This window comes from Vombatus ursinus, unplaced genomic scaffold (genome assembly GCF_900497805.2).
Source record: "Vombatus ursinus unplaced genomic scaffold, bare-nosed wombat genome assembly UNPS02014818.1, whole genome shotgun sequence".
Lineage (NCBI taxonomy): Eukaryota > Metazoa > Chordata > Mammalia > Diprotodontia > Vombatidae > Vombatus > Vombatus ursinus.
In genome coordinates, this window is record NW_020954596.1 from 56,026,686 (window position 1) to 56,051,736 (window position 25,051).

The following is a 25,051-nucleotide window of genomic DNA, read 5'->3' on the forward strand; positions in this document are numbered from 1 at the left end:
GTTTCTATAGGCTTATTATCTGGGTGGAGCAAAACCAGGAATGGAGGGAAAGGAGCAAGGACTCTAAACTTGAAAACTGGCATCATTCGGGCTCGTGATGGGAGGAAAGAATCCTGGGGAAATGGAAGCTAGGTGTTATTCAAACACTGCATGAAGGGGACTTTGGGTCATCATTGCTTTTCTTACTCTGATAGACGGACTGAGGAATTTCAACCTTGCCCAGAGCTTCTTAATTCAGTGGAGTGGGGTGGTTACTACTGTGGTCATTACATCTCTCTACCCCAGATAATGTTGAGATCTTGTAGGTACAATGAGGATTCTAATACTGTGAAGCTGTTCAGGTCCCACAATCCCAGATGGAAAAGTCCATAGATATCATGGCTGCCATAGCATAACCCATGCAAATTTACTGTTAGCACCTACTACTTTGGTTGGAAGAACCTGAATAAGGTGTGTCCCTTTTTATAAAATAGGGAATACAGGGTAAATGTCCACATTCTAGTGGCATTTGTATTGCAACAATGAAGCAGATGGCTAAGAGGATATCACAATGGAGTGAAATGTATGCATGTTCTTATTTGGAAGGTCCCCTGGTTTGTATCTTTTCGTGGTTGCTATTGTTATCTTTAACTTATGTGGCTCTTTTAAGGTTTGCAAAGTGCTTTGCATATGTTATGTGCAAAGAGGTAGTTAGCTAGATGGCACTGTGGTTAGAGCCAGGTGGTTCAGTGGATACAGAGCAGGGCTTGGAGTCAGGAAGAACTGAGTTCAAATCCAGTCTCAGTCACTTACTAGCTGAGTGACCCTGAACAAGTCACTTAACCTCTCCTAGCCTCAATTTCCTCATCTGTAAAATGAGAACAATAGTCATACCTATCTCCCAGGGTTGTTGTGAAGATAAAATGAGATACAATTCTAAAGTATTTGCAAACTCTTACAACAAATGCTATTATCATCATTGTCATCATCATCATCATTATATAATTTGAGGCCCACACCAAACCTGTGAAGGAGATACTACAGATATTGGTATCCTCATTTTGCAGAAGAGAAAACCTGGGCTCAGAGAGGTTTAGTTATTTGCCCATAATCACACAGCTACTTAGTATCAGAGGTAAGGTTTGAACTGTCCACCTGAATCTAAATCTGGCACTCTGTCACTCTAGGGTCAACCCTAAAAAAAAAAGGTAGGTATCAGACTTCAGACTGGGGGCTGACTTAAATGTTATAAAAAGGATTTGTTCTACAGTGACCACTAAAAATGGGACACTTCATTTTAAACATGCTTGAATTCTTCTGTGATCTTATTTGACTCTCAGAGCCAAGGTCTCCTTTCACTTTGGGAGGGTCTTTTGATCTTTGAATTCTTCCCAGCTGCTTAATCACTTGCAGAGAGTGCTTGATAGTCAAGATGACAGGATGCTTCTTCCTCTATTTCTGAATGCCTATTTCAGTAAATTGGTAATTAAGAAATATCAACTGTGGTCGGAATTTAATAAGTGCTCTTGTTCGTTATGAAGACAATAAAGTAAAAGTGATGTGGATTTGGGAAAGTACTCACTCCTTTCCCTAACTCAACCAGACATCCACAATGACAGTGTGATTGAGACCAAGGGCTGGATCCCTGACAAGGAACTGTTAATTATTATTGTCCTGTTATTATTCTTTTCTTTTCTTTTTGGCTCTGATTTATGAACTGTTTTTCATATTCACAAAGTGGCTCATGAATCACCCAGCCTTACAGAAATGAATAATAATGAGCCCATTTACACAACATTTGGTATGCAACTAATTACCTGGAAATCACTGCCTGGGATTGCACCAAAAAGAGTCTTATTAGCATTCTGTACTAGATCTACAAAACACAGTGGAAAAAAAGAAACCAGAGGCATAGAAACAAAGGAGAGAAAAAGGAATGGAAGCATCCTGATAAAAGAGCTCTCTTTTCAGTGTAGATCTTTTTTATCAACACCATCCTCAGAAAGTATTTAGCAAGAGCCACTCTAAATACATTACCAAGCAAACCAAGTTTGGCTTTTTTTTTTTAATTAATTATCTTATACCAATTTATCTTACTTTTTTTTTAGTGAGGCAGTCAGGGTTAAGTGACTTGCCCAAGGTCACACAGCTGGTACATGTCAAGTGTTTGGTCTGAGGCCAGATTTGAATTCAGGTCCTCCTGACTTCAGGGCCGCTGCTTTATTCACTGCACCACCTAGCTGCCCCAATCCTACACCACTTTAGAGCAAGATGTGAACCATTCATTCTCTAAATGGTCTTCCTAATAACTTGAAGAGAAAGTTCATGAATTGCTGTAGGACATGGAGCAAGAACTTTGCAAGGAAACAACCTAAATGTGCAGCCATACTAACTTTCTCTTGGCGCTGAACAAAATCAAGGTACAGGTACTACAGGAGCTGACCCTCTAAGATGGGCAGTATCAGTGTAGACAGGTTTATTCAAGGAAAAGATGGAAAGATAAATAAACATCAACAGTACATTAAATGTTGTAAGTAAGGAAGATTTTGTTATACTTTTTAGATACTAGTTTCCAGGATCTTAGATAATATTTCCCACAATCATGGTTGAAAACAGTTTCCACTGCGACTGTGCAGTGAAATATAGGGATGACATAATGTGATATTTACTAAGTTTGTGCTGTGCTAAGTTATGATGATATTGCTAAAGTTAACCTGTAAGCTTATTGTTGGCAAATTGCCTTCTTTGTGTGCTTCTCTATAAATGAAGAGAGCACTGGTCAGTGAGGGTAGATTTGGAGAATGCATAGGGGAATGCATGTGGGTCTGCCTCAACTGGCCCCCATTGAGGCTTGAGGGTGTTTAGGGGAGCACAGCTGGAATGCTGTGCCTGTCTACACTGACCCCATCGAGACCTAGGAATAGTTACCCCCCCTTCTCGCCCACCCCTGAGAGAAGGGTGATTAGGGGATCCTGTAGGAGTTGGTGCTTCCGTTATCAGGAATCCATTGAGAAGATTAGACTAGAATAAAATAAGCTTATTTAACGCCTCCAAAGCTGTCTTCCTGTCCTTCTGGCTGCCCAGATCGAGTGAACCTGTAAGAGGCTGGAACCCAAAACCTGCAGGGGTGGTCCCTGTGTAACAAATGGTGTAGTCGGCAGGATTACTTATCTTACAAATGTACAATATGATAAATCATAAACATAACATTTTATGAGATACACACATTCACATACATACACACACAGGGTCTATTGATTTGAACCAAGTTGACTTTAGTTACACTCATCAGTCCTTCATAGACTAAGGTGAGGCTACTGACTTAGGAATGATGATTAGGCACACTAATGTATTTATCCTTGCTCGTGATGGTTTTTTGTGACATGCTTATAAAATTCCTGTTCAGGGTCTAGGATTCCATCCATGGTCATAAAATAGAGATTGTCTCCTACCAAAGCTAACTAGCTCTCATTCTCACAGGTATTATATCTTAGACTCATTAGCACCATAAAGCCAAAATCCTGGGTTTGGTCTCTGGATAGGATCATGCTTTAATATGTGCCTCAGACAAACCCATAAGCAATTATTTACCCATCCACCATAGATTCATTCCCAGATGGGTCACTGGGTAGCTTTCAAATGAAAAGCTCCCTTGAGACTTGGATAAGAAGCTCTAGTTTACTTGGAGATCCCTTACAATAGAATGCTTACTATTATCCTTTATAATTGGAAATGTTCACTTCCTAGTAAGCTCTTTGTAGCCACTCCAAACCATACCTGATCAAAAATTCTCTGGAACTGTGCTCTGTTTTTACTTTCAGACTTAGAGTCTACTTTTATTTTGGTATAGGGGTTTTTGTTCTTTCCATTTTTTTCAGTTGGTTGATAATTCTGGAAGATCTACATTGGAAAAAAAAATAGACATAGTTGAAGGTCCCCTGGAATACCCAGAAATCACCAGGGGCCAAGAGTTTCACCAGCAGTTTCACCAGCAACATTTACAAAGAATGATAAGAGGTTTCCCTGAGGAAACTATTCCATTGGCGTCACGGTGTAATTCTAAGGCAGAAGGACTCAATGCAAACCAGGGGCATGTAGGACAAGGGAAAAGAGGAAAGAGGAAAGTTTCATGATTGAGGATGTATCCTACTGGGTGGCAGTTGGGTGAACTCAACTATTCATTTTGGATGACTTGAACGTAACATTTGTCAAGAGAAAAGGTTTTATTTTCTCTTCTTCATAAATACCTCATACTGTCACTGGCTTATATTACTTCAGGTTCTAAGAGTCTCTCCTATGATTTTATCAGGCTATGATCATTCTTTTTAAAAGCTTGTATTTCTGGGGCAGCTAGGTGGCGCAGAGGATAGAGCACCGGCCCTGAAGTCAGGAGGACCTGAGCTCAAATCGGGCCTCAGACCAAACACTTGACACTTACTAGCTGTGTGACCCTGGGCAAGTCACTTAACCTCAACTGCCTACAGAAAAAAAAAGCTTGCATTTCAGGGCAGCTATATGGTGCAATGGATAGAGCACTTGCCCTGGAGTTGGGAGGATTTGAGTTCAAATTTGGTCTCAGACATTAAATGAGTATATGACCTTGGGTAAGCCACTTAATTCTGATTGCCTCCAACTCCCCCTCCTTGTATTTCTTTATCCCACAACTGAAATTAGTGAGCAATTTCCTTTATAAGTTCCCCAGGGTAATAATATACTTAACTTCTTGCTAAACTTCTCTCTTACAAGTATGCCTATTTAGCCTTTGGAGTACCTAAGGTCTTCAATTCTAAGTTTCCCAGAAGGCATGGACTACCTTTTTTCCCTTTGTAGAACAGCTAAAGGTGATCCTTTCATCCTGCTCATCAGAGATGAACAATCCTATCTCCCGAGCTTACTCAGTGAAAGTCACAGCAACATGATTTCTATTTATTCCATTATTCCAAAGTACCCTTGGCTCACTTTCTTTTAATAACCCTTTTCTTTTTCAGGCCCAGTGGTCAATTCTATAAACAAATTATCACAATGACCATTGCAAATAGCCTGCCTGGCACATAGTAAGTGCTTAATAAGTGCTTGTTGATTTGATTTTTAAAAGAAGCAGACACATCACGCTGCCTCCTGCCCCCACACTTGGAATCTGTGTCCAGAGGAACAGTTGGCTAACTACTTCCCCATAAACAGTGACCAATCAAATATGCCCTTGTTTGTAGCCAACTTTGTAGCTAATTCTCTCAAACACCCCTGAAAAGGAGGAATTGATGGTAGAAGTCAAATAGAAAGCCCAAATAATAACTTAGGGCATGGACCTTAGATGCAAATACTTCAGCAATAGTTCTGCCATTCAATGTGATTACTTGGCTTCATAATTCTTTGGGCCCTTAATTCCACAGAATATGATTCAGATGATTAAGGCTAAATGATTCCCACAGCACTTAGTTAGGATGAACCTTCAACTGAACTTAAGCCTTCCCTTAGGTTCGTAGATTTAGAGCAGAAAAGGATCTCTATTTGGCCAACTACATCATCATGGGATTCTGGCTAACCCAGAGGCATATCTCTAAAATTAAGTTGGTGAAGCAGGTCAACCATGATATACTCAGCTAATTTGTCACATAATCAGAAGGCTAGAAATATCCTACAGTGGCTTCCCAACACAACAGGAGCCAGAACCAAGATCTTCATTGTACCTCAAAGTCATTCATCCAGAGATTCAGACCACCCAATGTGCCTTGCCTCTTCTGAATCCCCTATTCAATTTCTTCCACATAAACTAAAGCAAATTTATTCACTACCTCCCTTCACTTGATCATACCATTTCTACCTTTGATCCTTTGAATTGTGCATGAAGAATTGCCTTTTCAATGGAATTAGATGTGGTGATCCACTTCTTTCACTGTTGTTCCTAATTCAGTGTTCTCATGTTCTCTCCGTGCCATCACAACGGTGACCTAGAAAATATCAGATGAGCTCATTCACAACAAAGTATAAATGAATGATAAGACTGAATGAGTAACCTCTCCTGGGTCTTAGAATCGTAGAATGTCAGAGCTGAAAGAAACCTGAGAGATGCCTACTCCAGAGGTTCGTAACATGAGAATGTGAACTAGTTATTTTTAAAATTTATTTATTTATTTTTAGTTTTCAACATTCACTTCCATAAGATTTTGAGTTCCAAATTTTCTCCCCATCTCTCACCTCCCCCACCCCAAGATGGTGTGTAATTTGATATAGGCTCTGCATACACATTCATAGTAAATCTATTTTAACATTAGTCATGTTGTAAAAAAGAACTAGAACCAAGAGGAGAAACCATGAGAAAGAAGAAACAAACAAAAAAAGAAAGAAAGAGAGAGAGAGAGAGAAATAATATTCTCTGATCTGCATTCAGACTCCATAGTTCTTTTTCTGGATGTGGACAGCATTTTCCATCATGAGCCTTTTGGAGATGTGTACTAGTTTTTCTATAGTTTATGAAAAATGTTCTAAATCACTATTGATTAGAGAAATGCAAAGTAAAACAACTCTGAGGTACCACATCACACCTATCAGATTGGCCAACATGACAAAACAGGAAAATGATAAATTTTGGAGAAGATGTGGGAAAATTGGAACACTAATGCATTGTTGGTGGAGTTGTGAAATGATCCAACCATTTTGGAGAGCAATTTGGAACTATGCCCAAAGGGCTATAAAAATGTGCATACCTTTGACCCAGCAATAGTACTTCTAGGGCCATATCCCAGAGAGATCACACAAATGCGAAAAGGACCCACATGTACAAAAATATTTATAGCAGCTCTTTTTATGGTGGCAAAGAATTGGAAATTGAGAGGATGCCCATCAATTGGGGAATGGCTGAACAGGTTGTGGTATATGAATGTAATGGAATACTACTGTGCTATAAGAAATGATGAACAGACAGACTTCAGAAAAACCTGGAAAGACTTGTATGGTCTGATGCTGAGTGAAGTGAGCAGAACCAGGAGAATGTTGTACACAGTAACAGCCACGTTGTGCGATGACTAATATTGATAGACTTAAACCTTCCCAGCAATACAAGGATCTAAGACATCTCCAAAGGCGTCATGATGGAAAATGCTATCCACATCCAAAGAAAGAACTATGGAGTTTGAATGCAGATCGAAGCATACTATTTGCTATTTTTTTCTTCTGTTGTGTTTTGTTTCTTCTTTCTCATGGTTCCTCCTATTGGTTCTAATTCTTCCTTACAACATCACTAATGTGAAAATATGTTTAATAGGAATGTATATGTATAGCCTATATCAGATTGCATGCTATCTTGGGGAGAGAGGTGGAGAGGGAGACAGAGAAAAATTTAAAATTCAAAAGCTTATGGAAGTGATGGTTGATAAGTCAAAATAAATTAATTAAATATATATATATATACATATTTTGATAATTGTATGTCAATATAATTGATTCCCTTTATGCTACAAAGTTTGTAGTCCTTTGTGTTTTGTTATATGCATTTTTTAAAAATTTTAAATTAACATTTAAGTTAGATTTTTTAATTTTAAATTTAATCTAAAATTCTTAAATTAATTTTTTTAAAGTTTTAAATTAATTTTTTAAAACTTAAAAATTAATTTTAAAAAATTTAGAATTATCCTGAAAAGGAGTCCATAGGTTTCACCATACTTCCCAAAAGGTCCATGATACAAAAATGATTTAAAAGTCCTGATCTAGTCCAACCTTCTTGCTTTACATTTTAGGAAGCTAAGCACCAAAGGAGTTAAGTGATTTGCCCAAGGTTACAGAGTTTATCAATGATATATATCTATCTGAGTCTCTTGCTAATTATTCCAGAACTGTTAGGACATAAAAGACAGAATCTCAAGAAACACTGCCAGTCATTAAAAGGTGCCATCCCTATGATGCCAGGAGGTGTGGGCAGAACTGTGGATGATTCACCAGGCTGGTAAATACGTTTTGGCAGCTGGTCAGTTTTTTTTTAACTCCTTGGAAGGCAGATACTGAATACCATAAAGAAGGCTGGTAGTCAAATGTAACTTTCCTCATGAGTTTATGTCATGGTTTTCCTTTTTCTTTTTCTTTTTTCTTACAGGATCACAACAACAGCTGCTTGCATGATGGATCTGCGAAGATATCCTCTGGATGAACAGAACTGCACGCTAGAGATTGAAAGTTGTGAGTTGTTGGGATCAGGAATGGCTGGAGGGTAGTAAGCAAAGATGCTGGGATTACATAGTTTTCCACAATAAAATTTGAAAATTTTACAGAGGATTTCACAAAGAAACATAAATATATAAATCTATTGAAGATTATCTTGTTAGATCAACCAATCATTCAACAAACCTTTATTGTCTACTGTGTGCAGAACATCGTGTTGGAAGAGATACAGAATTTATATATGACATGGTCCCTGCCCTCCAGAGTATATTTACATATTTTATATAAATATGTATATGTATACATATATAGGTATATACAATTTTGAGAAAGAAATCATAATTGCTAGCATTCATATAGCAGCTACTATGTGCCCAGCACAGTACTAAGAGCTTTACAAATATTATCTCATGTAAGCCTCACAACAACCTTGAGAAGTGGGTGCTATTATTATCCCATTATACAGATGAAGAAACTGAAAAATGAAATTAAATAGGAAATGTTTTGTCCTGGAGAGCTAGCTTGTTTCACACTGCCCTGCACATTAAATTTCTAATTGCTTTTAGAAATGCACAGGCATTATTAGCTATTCACTCTGGCTTAGAGTTCAAAAAAGGGGGATGACATAATCAGATCTATGCTTTAGAAAGATCACTTAGGCTATTGAGTAGAAAATGGACTAGAATGGGGGGAGACTTGAGGCAAGAAAACTAAAAGCAGAAAACTTAGGAGATAACTGTTAGGTGTTGTTTCTGCACACATTCAGATTCTCTAACTTTTAGAAAAGTATGCTATAGTATAGATACCCTTGTGACAGAGTAATGTGCCTGTATCTGCCACTAGAAGGAAAAAAAAAATGCTTATAAGATGATGCTTATAGGGACTTGGCTCTATTTACACAAAACCACCCATTTGTTCTGTTTGTAGGATTCTGGATTCTGTGCATTTATACTGGCTATCTTTTGTACCTGGAATTCTCTCCCTTCTCATTTCCCTTCTGACTTCCCTGGTTCCTTTAGGGCTCAGCTAAAATCTCTTTCTGTAAGAAGCTTTTTTTTTTATTGTTTTCCCTCTGTTATCATCTACAATTTATCATGTGTATATCTTGTTTGTACATAGTTGTTTGCATGTCTCCCTGTTATATTGTGAGCTCTTTGAGATCCAAAACTGCTTTTGCCTTTCATTGAATCCTCTGTGCTTAACTTTGTATTTAAAACATAGTAGGCACTTAATAAATGCTTGTTGACTTGACTTGTTGAGAAGTTGGTGGTGTGGGGTGCCATTTTGGTCTATTGTAGAATAATGAATTCAGTAACAATACAGAAATCTTAACAACTGATTCTTAATTGGGATCGGCCACTTTCAATGTCATCAGTTGCTTTGGTATTAACCTAAAATGATCAACCCATAAATAGTTGATCGGATCAAAAATGCAGATAGAGTAAGTCACTCTATGGAAGTCAGGTAATTAGGCAGGCATATCAAGTGCTTCATATGAGTAAGATACTATATTGTCATAAATATAGTGTTATAAATATCTTAGAATCATGAATGTCTATCATACCCAGAGGGTATGATTATTGAGAAAATAGTCTACTTTTTTAGTTATTTTATATTTGTGTGTCACAGGTAAAGGCTTGACCTAAACAATGCATACATCAGAGTTTAACAATTAGAAAACTTGTGAAATATTTTTTTTCTTTTTACATTCCAATTCTTTCAATTGACTTCCTGATATTAAACAATAAAATTGTGAAATTAAAACATAGGAATTAAACCTAAACACATTTAACTATTAGCAGCCACCAATATTTTTGCAGTCAAGACAGAACCTTTTTGTTATACAAAAAAATAGCTTTTGAAACAGGAATGAAAAGATAAGGTTAATTCATGAATTTGCTACAAATATTAGCATTCAGTCTTTAACCTCAGACATATTTCATTGATTATTTTATATCCTTTAACATCTGCTGGGCAATGTAGAATTTAACATATGTTCTTCAAGACAAAAAAAAAACCCCAACACTTTCAATAACATTATTCATTTAAGCCTCTAATAAAGGTAGACAATGCTTGGACAATGGTTTAATTTTTTTTTCTAAATAGTAACTTGAAATCTTCTTCATCAACTTGCAACCTCTCTGCCAACACCATTGTTACAGTGATAAAGAAATAATGTTGTGGGTTTTTTTTCTCCTTTTTCACAAGCTGACTTTTCTTTATGTGGTTAAATCACTTATACATGTAATTCAATTCAACAAATATCTTTAATACCTGAGCAAGTCACTGTCTGCTACTTAAACATTCCACTTTGAAAATATAAAGACCAAGACAGAACAAACATTATTTAACTTCACTTTTATACTTGAATTCTACCCTCTTTTAACAAAGCAGAACACAGGTAAATACTAAGTCACAGAAGCACAAGATTCTTGAAGAGTTGATTTCTGTAAATGGCTCCAAAATAATCTAGCACCAGCCCTTCCTGAATGAATTCCATCTATTATATTCAACAGATGACCATTTAGCCTCTCACAGAAGGCCTCCATCGATGGGGCATTCTGCTTCCTGTGGAAACACATCACATTTTCATCTCTGTAACACATACCGGGCCTATCCTCTAGGACCAAGCACCATAAATCTAATCATTCTTCTGCATGTCAGGCCCTAAAAGATTTGAAGACAATAATCATATCCCTTTTAAGACTCCTTTTCTCTAGACTACTCATACTCATTTTTCTTAAATCAGTTCTTTTATGTACTGGATTTGTTAACCTTTGCCATGATGCATTACCTCTAAATGAGCTCCATCTTGCCATATAATTCCTAAAATATGGCACCCATAACAGTACTCCAAACATATTCTTGACCAGAGAAGACTATAAAGGGATTATCTTCTTTCTGATGGTCAGTATATTTCTATTAGTGGTATATAATATCACAGTTGTATGATTTGGATGGTGAGTTCATTGGCTTTTAATCTACTAGGTCATAATGCTGACTTAAGTTGAAGGCGCAGGCCACTGAAACCACCAAATCTTTTCCATATGAATTGCTTTCTACCCACATCTCCCCCAGCCTACACTGATGAGCTGATTTTTTTTAAATCCAAGTATAAGAGTTTCTATTTCTACTACATCTCAAATAGTTAGACTCAATTAATTATTCCAGCCTTTTAAAATTTGTTTGTATCACAACTATGTCATCCAATATATTAGCTTTCCTTCCAAGATTCAGAACATCAATAAATTTGATAAATATGCCCTCTGTGTCTTGTTACAAACCCCTGATTAAAATGAAGAGAACAGATGTCCTGAAGCAACCCTCTAGAATTCTCCCAGTGGGTTGACGTCAATCCATTCAAAATATTCTTTGGGGCTAGTCATTCGTCTGCACCAAAATCTAAAATGTGATAATTTTAAGGTATGAAATTGCACGTGCCAAAAATAACTCCCTGAATTCTTAATAGCTTTATTTCTTCCTAAGTACATAATCAATACTTGACTAAGTACCAATCAATGCCAAAAGAGCTTTTTTCATTTTTCTTTTTTTTTAACTTAAGAAAGAAAATTGAAACATTTCTATAAGTACTACTCACTACTATGGCTTCCTCCCAAACTATCAATTTACCAGGATTTCACCACAGGATGAAAAACAATTTTATAAATGAAAACTACCAGCATCGGTAAGGAATTAAGAACAAAAGTTTTTTGTTTTTGGTTTTTTTTTTCTATTGCTATAGAATTATGCAGACAGCTTTAAGTAAGGGAGAGAATACTAAACTTAGAGGGAGGTAAGTGGGGCAACTGGGGCTCTACCTCGGTCACTGAAAGTGATTGAACATTGACAAGGCTGTTATTCCTTCAGTAAGTAGGAAAAAAAACTGAGCTTAGAACCAGATTTGCAAGAATAATTAGTTAAAATAGAAAATTTCCAAAAGACAGAAGTAAGCTTGTACCTTAGCTGACCCTCACCTTGCTTCCTACCCCAGTGGTGTGTTCCCTTATAGTAGCTATATGACATTCTGTAGCCAACGTACTAGGGTCTTTATCTCCCCCAAAGGTCAGTATTTTTTAGTCTTTTCCCCATTGGACCCCCATCCCAGTTCCAAGACTTCTCCTCAAGTTTCTGTCTCCATGCAATTGAATTTTTCATAAAGTTAATTTGAGACCACTATTCAAGCTCTTTGCTCTGGACATATTTTGTGTTTCTTACCTTAGGTGTCAGACCTGTTTCTAGACCTGTGTGTTCTAGTCCTGGTCATGACCTTTACTATTTATGTAATACTGTAATCACTGAGTCTCAGTTTCCTCATTTATAAAATATCCCCATTGTATAATAATACTTTACTACCTAATTCACAAAGTTATTATGAGAATCAATTCATATTATATTTCATTTTACAAAGCACTTTGCAAACCTCGATGTACTATAGAAACTATTGTTAACAACAACCAAATATCTATAACAATCCAATTCAGTGAACTTTTATGGTACTTACTCTATGTAAAGGATTATGCTAGGTGTTGGGGATATAAAAATGAAAAAAGGAAAAGAAAGTCCCTGCCTTCAAAAAACTTACATTTCACTCTGGGGACCCAATATGTACATAGATAAGAAAATACAAAGTGTATATTTAGCACCTGAGGGCAAAAACTTGCTAAATGAGTCCTGAAGAAAAAAACCTATACCAAGAACAAGATAATCTATGGGACCAAATCCAAGAAAACTAACGCTCATGAACTTCCACCTATGCGTTTACTTTTTATCTGTCTTCCAGAGGACAAGAATTCAAAGTGAGAATGTTTAGTGAAATAGCATTGTAAAAGAAAAAAAAATCAACAAAACATCTCCCCTATAAACCTGAAACACACTCTCCTATAAGACATTATCAGTAAAAAGAGGAGACAAACATAGGCAACACATAGGAGACGGTACACATATGGAGAGGTATATACAAAGGGTACAACTCAAACCTCTAAATTGAAAATGAGGTGGGCAACTCAAACTTCTAACACTATAGAACCACTGATGTCAGAGAGTCAGAGTCAATAAATGTTTATTCAGTGCCTACTATGTACCAGGCACTATGCTAAGTACTGGGGACACAAAGAAAGACATGACAGTCCCTGCCCTCAAGGAGCTCACAATCTCATGAGGGAAGACAATGCATTGGGGAAATCACCTGGCATAGGAGCATGATGAAATCCTGCAGCTGGAGTGGGAAATTATCTGCAGAGGTGTGGGTTACAGAGTTGATCTCATCTCGCAGAGTGATGAGTTTTTTGGAGATCATGAAATCCAAGTTAGCCAAGTAAGGAATGATGAAGTGAACTCCCTGAGTGCCCTCCTTAAATGGTGGATCAAGAAGGCATTTTCCAGTGTCCAATTTCTACACTCTGCAGTCAGAGGGCGGGAGAGACCCCAGGAACAGGGAGTGCTGAGGAGGTGGGAGTTTCAGATTTGATTTCATGTTACAGAAGGATGAATTTCTGAAGATTGTGAAGTCCAGCATGCCAGCTGTATGGGAAATGTCTAGTGATATCATTGAGCTTTTTTTAAATAACTTTTTTTTATTGATAACTTTTGTTTTCACTTAAGGGTATTTTTTGAAATAAATTTTATGGTCTAAGGCTGAAATGTCTTTGTCAGAGAACTCACTCTAGCTTATGATGGACATTCCCCTTTTCTCCTAATTTTAGTCTCTGAAGACTAAACTATATCTAGTCATTATGTATAGTGTAGGGGCTACTTGTCAAACGCATTGACCGTGATCCAGGGATTCTAAGGTTCTAACAATTTCTCAAATCCAAAAAGACTTTTGCTCTCCCATGTAGATAAGCGAATAGGAGGAAAGGCACAAAGTTAAGCCCAGATGTCAAAGTTATTGTCTCTCCTACCTGCCAAGCCACATTTCTTTCATATACATTTATACTTATTTCATATATATGTGTGTGTATAAATATCTTGTGTGTGTGTGTGTATGCACGCACAACCAAAGCCTAAAGCAGAGGTTCTTAAACTGGAGCTCACAGACTCCCAACTGGTCCTTGGATAGGTTTCAGAGGACATGAGACCTTTGGTGGGGGGGGGGGGGGGGGTGCGGCCAATACGTTTTATTTATTTCAATAGAATTGATTTCCTTTATAAACTCATATGTTTTATGAATTAATTTGTTTTTCTGAGATAGGTTGCATAGGCTTCACCCAGCTGCCAAAGGGGCCTCTGACACCATGACACCTGGGACTTGGGCCTCAGCATCTACATAAAACTCTCCTTTTTGGTGGAGAGAATGATTAGGTTAATATTCTATGCCTGTGTGAGTGGTGGGGTTGGCAAAAGTTTAAGAGAGGAGAATTTCTTTCTCTGGCTTTTGGCTTTGAGGAAAGACATAAGTACCTCCAATCTCTTTTCCAGTAGTCTCCAGTTCCATGGATGGAAAGAGATTCTGGGAAAAAGATAACCTATAGAGGAACCAGCACTCTAAGTATGTCCACATTTCCAGCTTGCTGCACTACAGACTTCAGAGAATTTCCTCCTTAGTATTGGGGACTCTTTCTCAATAGAAAAAGGAAAAGAGTTCATTTTCTCTACCAATGAGGAGAGTTTTATGCCTAGGCTTGAGCCCTAGGTTACAAAGGAAACTGAATTCTAAAAGACAGAAATATAGAAGAGAGTACATTCCAGCTATAAAGAACCACTGATGCATATGCATGAAGGTAGAAATATGATGGAATACCGTATCCAGGAACAGTTAGCAGGACAATTTGGCTTGAATGGAGAGAGTGTAAAGGTGAATAAAAGGAAATAAGACTGAAAACATAGGAAAGGGGACTAAATAGTAGAGGGACTTAAACGCTGCACTGAGGGTTTTATATTATTTCTTTGAGGTGATAAAGAACCACTGAAGATTTTTGAGTAGGAAAGTGACATAGTTAGATATAGGAATGTCAGTTTAGCATTTGTGTGGACTATAGAACCAGAGAGGTACACAAATTCTGACTGGGTTGTAAAAGTCTCAATTTATAGCAATCACTTATCCCTACCCAGAGATTCAAGAGCTTCTATTCCCGGTCAGCCCCTTCTAAGAGAATATAGGTTGCTTCTCTTTTTCTTCTAGGCTATGCCACCTAGTAAATTTGGATAGGCTATGAAATCTTATTTAATTGAAATTGAATTTTGTGTCCATTGATTTTGCATAACTTTTTGTTGTTGTTGTTGTTGTTAAAAGGGGTGAATCTCTGGGTAAGTGGTTATATGTAGAAGTGACTAATTAAAAAAAAAACAAAAAGAATTAATAAAATGTTAATAATTAATGAAGTCCCCAGGTGCGGAATATTGCCCCTTTGTTTGTAGCAAAGGAGGGTTTGATCAGGGTAAAGTTTATCGGGAAGTGACTGTGGTGTAAACAAACAAGTAAATATGGTAATAAATTTTTACCTTTTTTAAGTTTGGTGGAAATAAAAATTCTATCAATTGTCTACTAATATTTTTATGTATTGAGATGGCTCCAACTATTTAATATTTTGGATTTAATACTTTTGAAAGATTCCATTTTGGAGCCCACCCAATCTTCAAAATGTACTCGATGTCTCAATGGCAACTCATGTAATACAGCACATTCAACTCCATTATTCCACAACAGCATTTGGCATTATGGTCCATAGCCTGCCATTCAAATTATCAGCAAAGAATAGAGGAAAGGAAGCTTGCCTTTAGTGTCACATTGTTCTTTTTGCACTGGCCTCTTGTCAGCGTGAATAATAAGAACTGGCAAGTTTTAATCGAGGCATTATTCATCATTAACACTTTAGTCTTGATGAATGGACCTGACGTTTAATCTTTAGAGGGATGCAGTTCAACTCAACAAACATTTATTGTGTTTATTATGTTCTCTGCCATGGGGATAGAAAGATGAAAAATGATGTCATCAAGGCACTTTGTCTCCTGGAGGAGATACCACTTGTATCAAAGTAGCTTCTCATGGACTAAGGACCCAGAGAAGAGGCAAAACACTGCAAGAAAATTGGAAGAGGAAAGATCACTTTTTCCTGTGGGGTGGAAAGTGTGGAAAAATCAGAAATGACTTCATTGTGGGAGTGGTTCTTGAACAGAGCCTTGAAGGGTGAAAAAAATTTCAATAGACCAAGAGGAAGGAGTACATTCCAGGCAAGGAAGATAGCCTGTGCAACCCACAGAGACAGGAGAGGGAAGGACAACCAATCAGTCAATCAATAAATAAACATGTATTAAGTATCTACTATGTGCCAGGCATTGTGCTAAGCAGCGGGTAAGATAGGAAGTCCGTAGTAGTCCACATGGGCTGGAATTTGTGAGGGTACTAGCAGAGAATATGGCTAGAAAGGCAGGTTAGAACCAGATTGTGGGGGACGTTAAATGCTAGACTAAAGAGGTAGTGTTTTATCCTATAAGCAATAAGCAGCCACCGGAGGTCTTTAAAAAGAATAGTGCATGGTCAAAGCTATGCATTAGAAAAATTAATTTGGCAGCTCTATGGATAGAAATAAAAGGGTTAACCTCTTAAAATTTGTCGTCTTGTTATATCTTTTTGTTATGCTAAATTTCTGAATTGAAACAAACCTTTAACCAGAAGACCAAATGATAGTCGTGTTTGGTCAATTCCAAGAACAAAAGTATTTTTCTCATCTCTAAAACTGGAAGTTGAGGAGGTATAAATCAGGAGAGACACTGAATGACAGGGTCCATGAAATGGCCTAAGCTATGAAGCAAAAAAAGAAAGAAAAACCCAAAGTGGAAAAGGAACAGGAAGTAAAAGATGCTAAACCTCCTTCTTATGATATGTTTTCACCAATCAGTAATAAAGTGGAATCTCAATAAGGCTAGTTTTCCAGCATAGAAAGTCATAAAGACCCTGTAGGCTGTAAGGACCAGACCACATCAGAAATATTATTTCTACTCCTGCTACCACATGTTAAAAGCTGACAAGTTGGGATGGATCCGGGTGGTGCAATCTAGGAAATTGTTTCCTTCATGTACTTTGCTTTCTCTCTATTCCTTCTCTCACGTATTTAACATCTCCTTCTCCAAAAGTTCTTTCTTCTTTTACTTATAAACATGGTCTAGTCTCCTCTATCCTAAAAAAGGCCTCTTTGGTCCAGCTACCTATACAAATTACTGGGCCATATCTCTCACACTCCATACCAATCCCTTCAATCAATCAATAAATATTTATTAAGCGCCTGCTAAATACTAAGTTCTGAGGATAAAAGAAGCAAAAGACAGTCCCTGCCCTCAAGGAACTTAATAATCTACCCATTAGGCCTTTGATGACTCCTCAATCAAATCCAAAGGCCTTTTCTTATTGTTTGCCTTTCTTCAACCACCTGCAAAATTTGTCCCTGCTGACTACTTCCTTCTTGAAACTTTTTTCTTCTTTTAGCTTGTGGGACACTACACTGTCTTGATGTTCTCCTTCTTTCCCTAATAGTCCTTCTCTCTCCTTTTCTTCCTCTAGACCCTTACAGTGTATTTCACCAAGGGCTGTACTCAGTGCTCCTCTTTTTCTTTATACTCTTTCTTAGTGACGTCATCTATTCCCATGACTTTAGCTATTATCTTTATGTAAATGACGCCCCCTCCAATCTCTGTCTGTGGCTCTGACAGCTTTCCTTAGCTCCAAACCACCATTTACAACAGCTTGCTGGACATCTCTACATGGGTGTCCTACTGACACCCCAAATTCAAAGCTGAATTCATCATTCCTACCTCCATTCATCTTTTCCTTCTGCCCCCCCGATTTTTGTTAACAGTGTCACTCTTTAATCATATTTAATAATAGTATAATAATTTATATATATATATATATTTTATTTATATATATATACACAATATTTACTAATCCTGTAGAAGAGTCATTTGTTTTTTAATTTCTCCCTTTTCCTCACTGGCAGCTATGTGACACAGTAGGTAGAGTGCTGGACTTGTAGTCAGGAACACCTGAGTTCAAATTCTGACATAGACACTCCGCTGTGTAACCCTGGGAAGGCCCCTCATCCTCTCTCAGTCTCCGCTTTCTCATCTATAAAGTGAGGATAGCAATAGCACTTGTTGTGAGGATCAAAGAAGATGATATACATAATGCCCTTTGCAAACCTTTAAGTGTTACATAACCGTTTTATATATATATATACACAAATATGTATAATTTTTGTTATTTGTTGTTGTTGTTTCTTACTGCCTATCCACATTGCATCAGTCATATTCTAAATCTGCACATCTCCTGCATTTGTCCTCCTTCTTTCCAATTCCAACAGCTGGAGTCCTAGTTCTAGCCCACATAGTTTCTTGCATGGACTGCTGTGTTAGCCTCTTAACTTGCCTTTCCACTTCCAGATTTCTTTTCCTATAACCCAGAGGTTCTTAGCCTTTTTTTGTGTGTGTGTAATCGACTCCTTTGGCAGTCTGGTAAATATTTTGAATATTTTCTCATGAATTCTCAGAATTTCTCAGACTATTTTTACATGCATAGTATAAAGTACATAGGATTACAAAGGAACCTAATTCTATTGAAGTAAAGATGATTCTTTTTCACTTCCAAGTTCATAGATCCTCTGAAATCTAGCCACAGGGAACCCAGATTAAGAATTCCTAATCTAATTTATTACCATATTAATCTTCCTAAAGCACAGCTCTGCTGTTCTTATTGTGCAAAAATCTTCAACACCTCCCCATTGTCTCCTAAATGAAGTCCCAATTCTTTAGCCTAACATTCAGGGGCCTCTCTAATATTGACCAAAACCCTTTTTTTTTTTCAGACTTATTCCACTACCACTATATATGTGCAGAGCAAAGACTAGAATTAGGATAGGAAGTAGTGCAATGAAGTATATGTTTTTTAAATATTGTTTTCATATAAATACACAAAATTTCAATGCCAGACAATTCCACTCTCAATGCATGTAGTCAATGGTTTTGTAACAAGTCAAGTCACACACATTTTATACTGCATGTTGTAACACACAGGGAGCATAATTTTCTAACGTTGTTTAGTATACACAAATGCTTTGTCTGGTTCTACCTATACATAATCTTCAGTCCCACTAAATGGCATTGTACTCTGTTCCCACACACATTGGGCAGGTTCCCATCTAAATATGTGTATCTCCCTTGATTCTTGCCATTCCCTTGACCTATAATGGCCCCCACCACTCTCTATTGGAGACCATTAGACCTTTCTTAGAATACAACACCTTCATAAACCCATCTCTATCTCCCCAAACCTTCATATACTTCAGTCTCCACCTCTAACTCAGAACTCCAGGTGTGTCCTGGGCCATTGGTTTGTTTTTTTTTTTTTGTCTTGTTTTTTTGTTTGTTTGTTTTGTTTTTTGGTGAGCATTCACCAAACCCAGGCACACCCTACCACTACTCTGACCATCTTCATAACATGCCGCCAGTGCAAATACTCTCCTACCTCCTTTCCATCTCTTGCTCTGAGAACATTAAAATAACACCTTTCATAAAAATAATGTGTGGATCAGTTGTCCTAGTACTTGACATCCCCACCATGTGGCTTCCCTGACCAGAACATCCTCCTCTAGCACCACTTCCCAAACGTGTTGTATTAGAATGTAAGCTTGAAAGCAGAGACTGTGTTGGTTTTTCATTTATTTCCCTAGAGCCTAGCCCAGTGTCAGACATAGAATAAGTTCTTAATAAATGCTTTTTCATTCATTCACTCATCCATCTCCTCAACCCTACATAATGTAAGATAGCTATCACCTGGCAATTTCTATGATTTGCACTTTGACATATTTATGTATTTATCTTTTTACCTCCTACTAGAAGGTAATTTCCTCAGAGATAAAGATCCTATCTTACTCATTTTTTCATTCCCTGAAGTATTTAAAATACTAATTTACATGTAACAGTCATTCAACAAGTTTTTGTTAGGTTGAAATGTTTCCAATGCTTGAAGATTTGGGGCACGTTTAATCTGGAGAAATAAAAAAATAGGGAAAAGTGTAATTGTTTTTAATTATCTGAGGGCTGTTATGTAGCAGAAGAAATAGCCATTCTGCCTCGCTCAAGAAGCCAGACTAAAACCAATGAGGGATAGTGACCAAGAAGCAGTTGTTTCTCAGTGCTCAGTTAGGTAGGCTTCCCCTTTACCGAATAATATACCCTACCCAACAACAGAGGGAGATCTGGGGTACCTCTTTCAAGCACTCAGAAGAAAACCGAGGGCTGTCATTCACCACTTGCCCTTTTGTGGGTGATGTTCGGCTCTTACCTGACTTTTATGGTAATATATCTCTAGCTTCCAATTAAATCTTACAATCCATATTGGCTGCTCCCATTTATCATTCGCCTTTAATGTACTCTCTAGATTCACCACTCCTATGATCATGCTACATAATTAAACAATGATAGAAATGAACCAGTTATCATCAATGCACTCTGCATGCACATTCCTGGCCTTCAGCTTTTCTAGTCCTTGCAGCAATACCTTTCCTACCCTAGAAGAAGAAAAGAAAAGCTCAAAAATCTAGTTTCCCTTTGCTTCCAGTAGGGAGCAAGGGGAGACTTTACCTACTAGCTGGATTCGATGATGCAAGATAGGAAGCATCCTGAAGGCAATACTGGTTAAGCAAGCCAGGAGCCACCAGGTATGAGTTTCATTCCTAAATGATTGTTGCATCTATTGCATGCATTTAAATGTGTCTCTATTCCATTTACACTAGAAAATTTGCAAGACATCTCCAATGGGTATAGGACGTTGTATCATTTTAGTGTGTTTGTATCTCTGGTACAAATACATTTAGTATAATTTTCAAATACAAAATAAAATTTTTAAATTATGTTTTAAATACATTTAATGTGTTCTTTTGGTGTATTTGTGCTACAATACCTGGAAGTAGTAGGTGCTAAATAATCCCCTGTTGCCTGATTAGATATTAAAATTCCACCAAAGCAGATGGAGATGAGGGCCCACATGATTGTCGTGAGCTTAAATGCCATTTCTGGAACTTCCTCCTACATGCTCAAACTCAGATTCTTTTTTTTTTTTTAAACGTCCAACTTGAATCATTCCTTGGCCATTGTCCTGATCCTAGCCCTTGCTTGTCCCCTGAGTCCTATGAGAAAAGCAGGAATGTAACAACTAGAAGTACTTAAGCAAAGGCGTGTTGGTCATTTATCGGAGTTGACATTGATCATTGAGTGGAAAGTCGGGCTAAAGTATTTCCAAGGTGTCTTCCAAACCCACAATTGTATGATTATATTCATTTTTAACTTTTCCCTACAACTCAATTAAGGTACTTCTCTATAACAGTAACATTAAAGCAATTAACGATTACAAAGAGTAGAAATTAAGAGAGAGAAGAATGTGTTTGAGTATATGTACATGAATACATGCATGTGTGAATAGCCACACGAAAATATAAAATATAGAATAATTAATAGCAAAAGCTTTTAAATCAGACATATTAAGTGATGCCTGCCAGATCATTATTTCTCATCTGAAATAGCTTAAAAATAGCATCTGTAATACAATGCACACTTTCTATTCATGGAAGCTAAATACCAAAAATAAAAGAAATAAATTGAACTTTATGACTGATTCATAACTTTATATGCTTTCTATTCCAATTGTCAAGGAAATTAGTGCCATTGGATCTTTCCTCAGATAAATGTGATATTGCCCTATTCACTAGACTACTTAATGAAAATTAATATTTTACATTCATGTTCATAGAAATGATAATGAATTTCAATGCCTCTTGCTTTTCTTGTGGAAGGAGGAGGAAAATGTTTTCTGACTTGATTTATTCATTTTCTGGGCCACAGCTCAGAAATTGTTGAGCAGCTCTCTCTGTTGTCTTTATTCCTTGAAAGTTCTCGTATGAGTCAGGATGAAAATTCGGTTTTTCTTTAATTATTACTTATGCACAGTCAATTTAGTTGCAACACAAACCTATCTCGTGTCATGTTTATTGTACATACGTTATATGGGAAGGAGTCTCTTTCTGTTGCCATATGGAATGAAGAATATGGCCAGGTTAGTAAAATATAATAAAAATATAAAATTAAATTTAAAAAAAAAACCTTGATTACTATAGTTTTACTATTGGAGAGAGTTCTTGGTGCTGAAGGGCTTATTGCCAGTAACATCTGGACCAAAAAAAAGGCCTTTAGGATCATAGATAAAGGGCTACAAGGGACCTTAGAAGCCACTGAGTTCAACCCCTTCATTTTACAGTTGAAGAAACTGAGATATGGAAGGATTAAATGACTTGCCCAGGGTCACATAGTCAGTAAATGTCTGAGGCAGGATTGTAATTCAAGTCTTCCTGACGTTGAGTCCAACATTGTCACTACTCCATATTGCCTCTAATCATAGGCTATTACCTGAAAGCATTATGTTTTTTTAAAAATTAGTTTACAAAGGGAAGGTAAGATGAAGGGAGCCCTCATATTAAATATGCAAAGTCAAGCAAAGAAAACTCTCTTGTTGGCCAAGATTATGTATTTTGAGTCTACCACCTCTCTGTTAAAAAGCAGATAGAATACTTCATTTTCAATCTTCTGGAAATGAGGTTTGTTATTGCATTGATCAAAGTTCTCAAGTCTTTCAAAATAGTTTTTCTTTACAGTGTTGTTATTATTGTTCTTTTGCTTTTCCTCACTTCACTCTGCATCAGTTCATACAAGAATTCCCAAGTTTCTCTGAAACCATTCTTCTCATCATTTCTTATGACATAATAGTATTCCATCACATTGATATGCCATAATTTGTTTAGCTATTCCCCAATTGATTGGCCCCCTCTTGGTTTCTTGTTTTTTGCCACCACAACAAGAGCTGCATTTTTTTAATGTGTATGTCCTTTTCCATTTTCTTTGATCTCTTTGGGGTATGGGAATAGTTCCCAAATTGCTTTCCAGAATTACTAGTTCAATTCATAGTTCCTCCATCAGTACACTAATGTACCTGTTTTACTGCAGTCCCTTCAATATTTATCATGTTCCTTTCTTGTCAACTTTGCCCTTCTGATGGGTATGAATTCAGAATTTTTAAAATTTGAATTTCTCCAATTATTGGTGATTTGTAGTATTTTTTCATATGCTTGTTAATAGTTTACATTTCTCACTTTAAAAAACTGCCTATTCATATCCTTTGACCATTTATTGAGAAATGGCTTTTGCTCTTATAAATTTGATGTAGTTCCTTATATTTCTTGGATATAAGACCTTTATCAGAGAAACTTGCTACACATATTTTTCCCACTTAACCATTTTCCTTCTAATTTTAACTGGAGTGGCTTTATTCACACAAAATCTTTTAAATTTTGTATAATAGAATCGTCTATTTTATTTTCTCTGATCCTTTTTTTGTTTGGTCATGAACTCTTTCACTATCCAAACTCAAAATTGTTCTAATTTGCTTGCTTCATCTTCTATGTCTGTCACATATCTATTTGAAGTTTATCTTATTATATGGTATGAGAAATTTGTCTATATCCAATTTTTGCTATATTGTTTCTAAGTTTTTTCCAGAAGCTTTTGCCTCAAATGGGGCCATGAAGAATGGGGCAGGATGGAACAACAATAATTATTTGAAAACTGGTATCACGTAACGTGTGGCCATCTAATGCCACCAGTAGAATGTTGGTATTAAAAAACTAGGAAAAACTTCTAGGAGAAGTTGGATATTATTAAGGGAATTGTGCTTTTTTTTCCTATTCTGTTTAATCACTTCACCCTGTTTGCCTCAGTTTTCTCATCTGTCAATTAACAGGGGTCTTTAGGTTTATTAAATACTTTGCACTGTATTCATTTGCTTCAATATGTTGTGTACATAGCCTGTTCCACTGATCGACATCTCAATTTTTTAAATGAGTATCCAATTGTTTTCATGATTACTACTTTGTAGTATGGTTTGAGATCTGGTACTGCTAGCCTTCTTTCTCACTTTCCCCGCCCCCATGATTTCCCATAAGATTCTTGATGTTGTGTTACTTTGGAAGAATTTCATTATCATTTTTTTAGGTCTATAAAAATTGGCATGGCACTGAATATGTATTAATAAATTAATGAGCCATGTTATGTTAGCGTTCTCAATAACTCAAATGCATACACGATCCTATTGATTTTAATGTTCCATCTGTTAGGGAATTCCTCAGCCCAGAGATCCAAAGATTCTCTTGGAGAGTAATTCCTCCTACCTAGACCTGGAGGACAATAAATCCAGAGGCTAGGCTAGAAGGAGAAAAAAAAAAGTTTAATTAGCATCAGCTGATAGGTAGTTACCAGATGGCTAAAAACTCTGCAAAACAAAAGAGAGATGCCCATATTTCACGTAGGGCTGTGCACAGCTCCAGGGCAGGAGGCAGAAGCAGCCAGTTGCTCCTCCAGCTGAGGCTGCTCCAAGCCACTTTCCTTATTGAGAAAATTGAACAATAGAGACAAGATGTCAGGTGATGGGGATGGGGATGCGGCGGGGAGGTTAATGGAAAATATCAACTTTGGAGTAACCTAGTTGTGGCCCGGGATCAAATCTGTTCAGGTAGGGTGTTTCCCTGGAGCTAATCTCATTCTGAAGCCTGAGATAGTGGGGAGATGGAAAGTGACTGAGTCGTTCTTTATTTACACAGCCCTCCAGACCTAGATTTTTTTGATATCTAACGCTATTTCCAGGCATATGTTTTCTCCCCTCCCAAACACACAGCACACAGGTTTTATACATTTCTTCCATACATCTAATAATAAAATAAAAAATGCTACCCATTTATACCTGCCCAGTCTGCATGACTCTTGTTCATTTCCTGTCAAGGGTTCACCACAGAGAAACCACCCAATGAGCTAGGGACCTTCCTTTATCTCCTCCAATATCATGAGGATACCATGGGAGTATTCAGGCAGTTTACCTTTATCCATCCTT

General features: G+C 37.1%; 1 protein-coding gene across 1 annotated transcript in view; it reads left to right on the forward strand.

Annotated features, from left to right (window-relative positions):
- The window catches only part of GABRB1 (gamma-aminobutyric acid type A receptor beta1 subunit), a 433,636-nt gene that overhangs the window by 348,331 nt on the left and 60,254 nt on the right, over positions 1-25,051 (forward strand). The window contains exon 5 of the mRNA XM_027836576.1: positions 8,066-8,148. Coding sequence (XP_027692377.1) covers positions 8,066-8,148 — 83 coding nt within the window. The remainder of the gene's footprint in view (positions 1-8,065; positions 8,149-25,051) is intronic.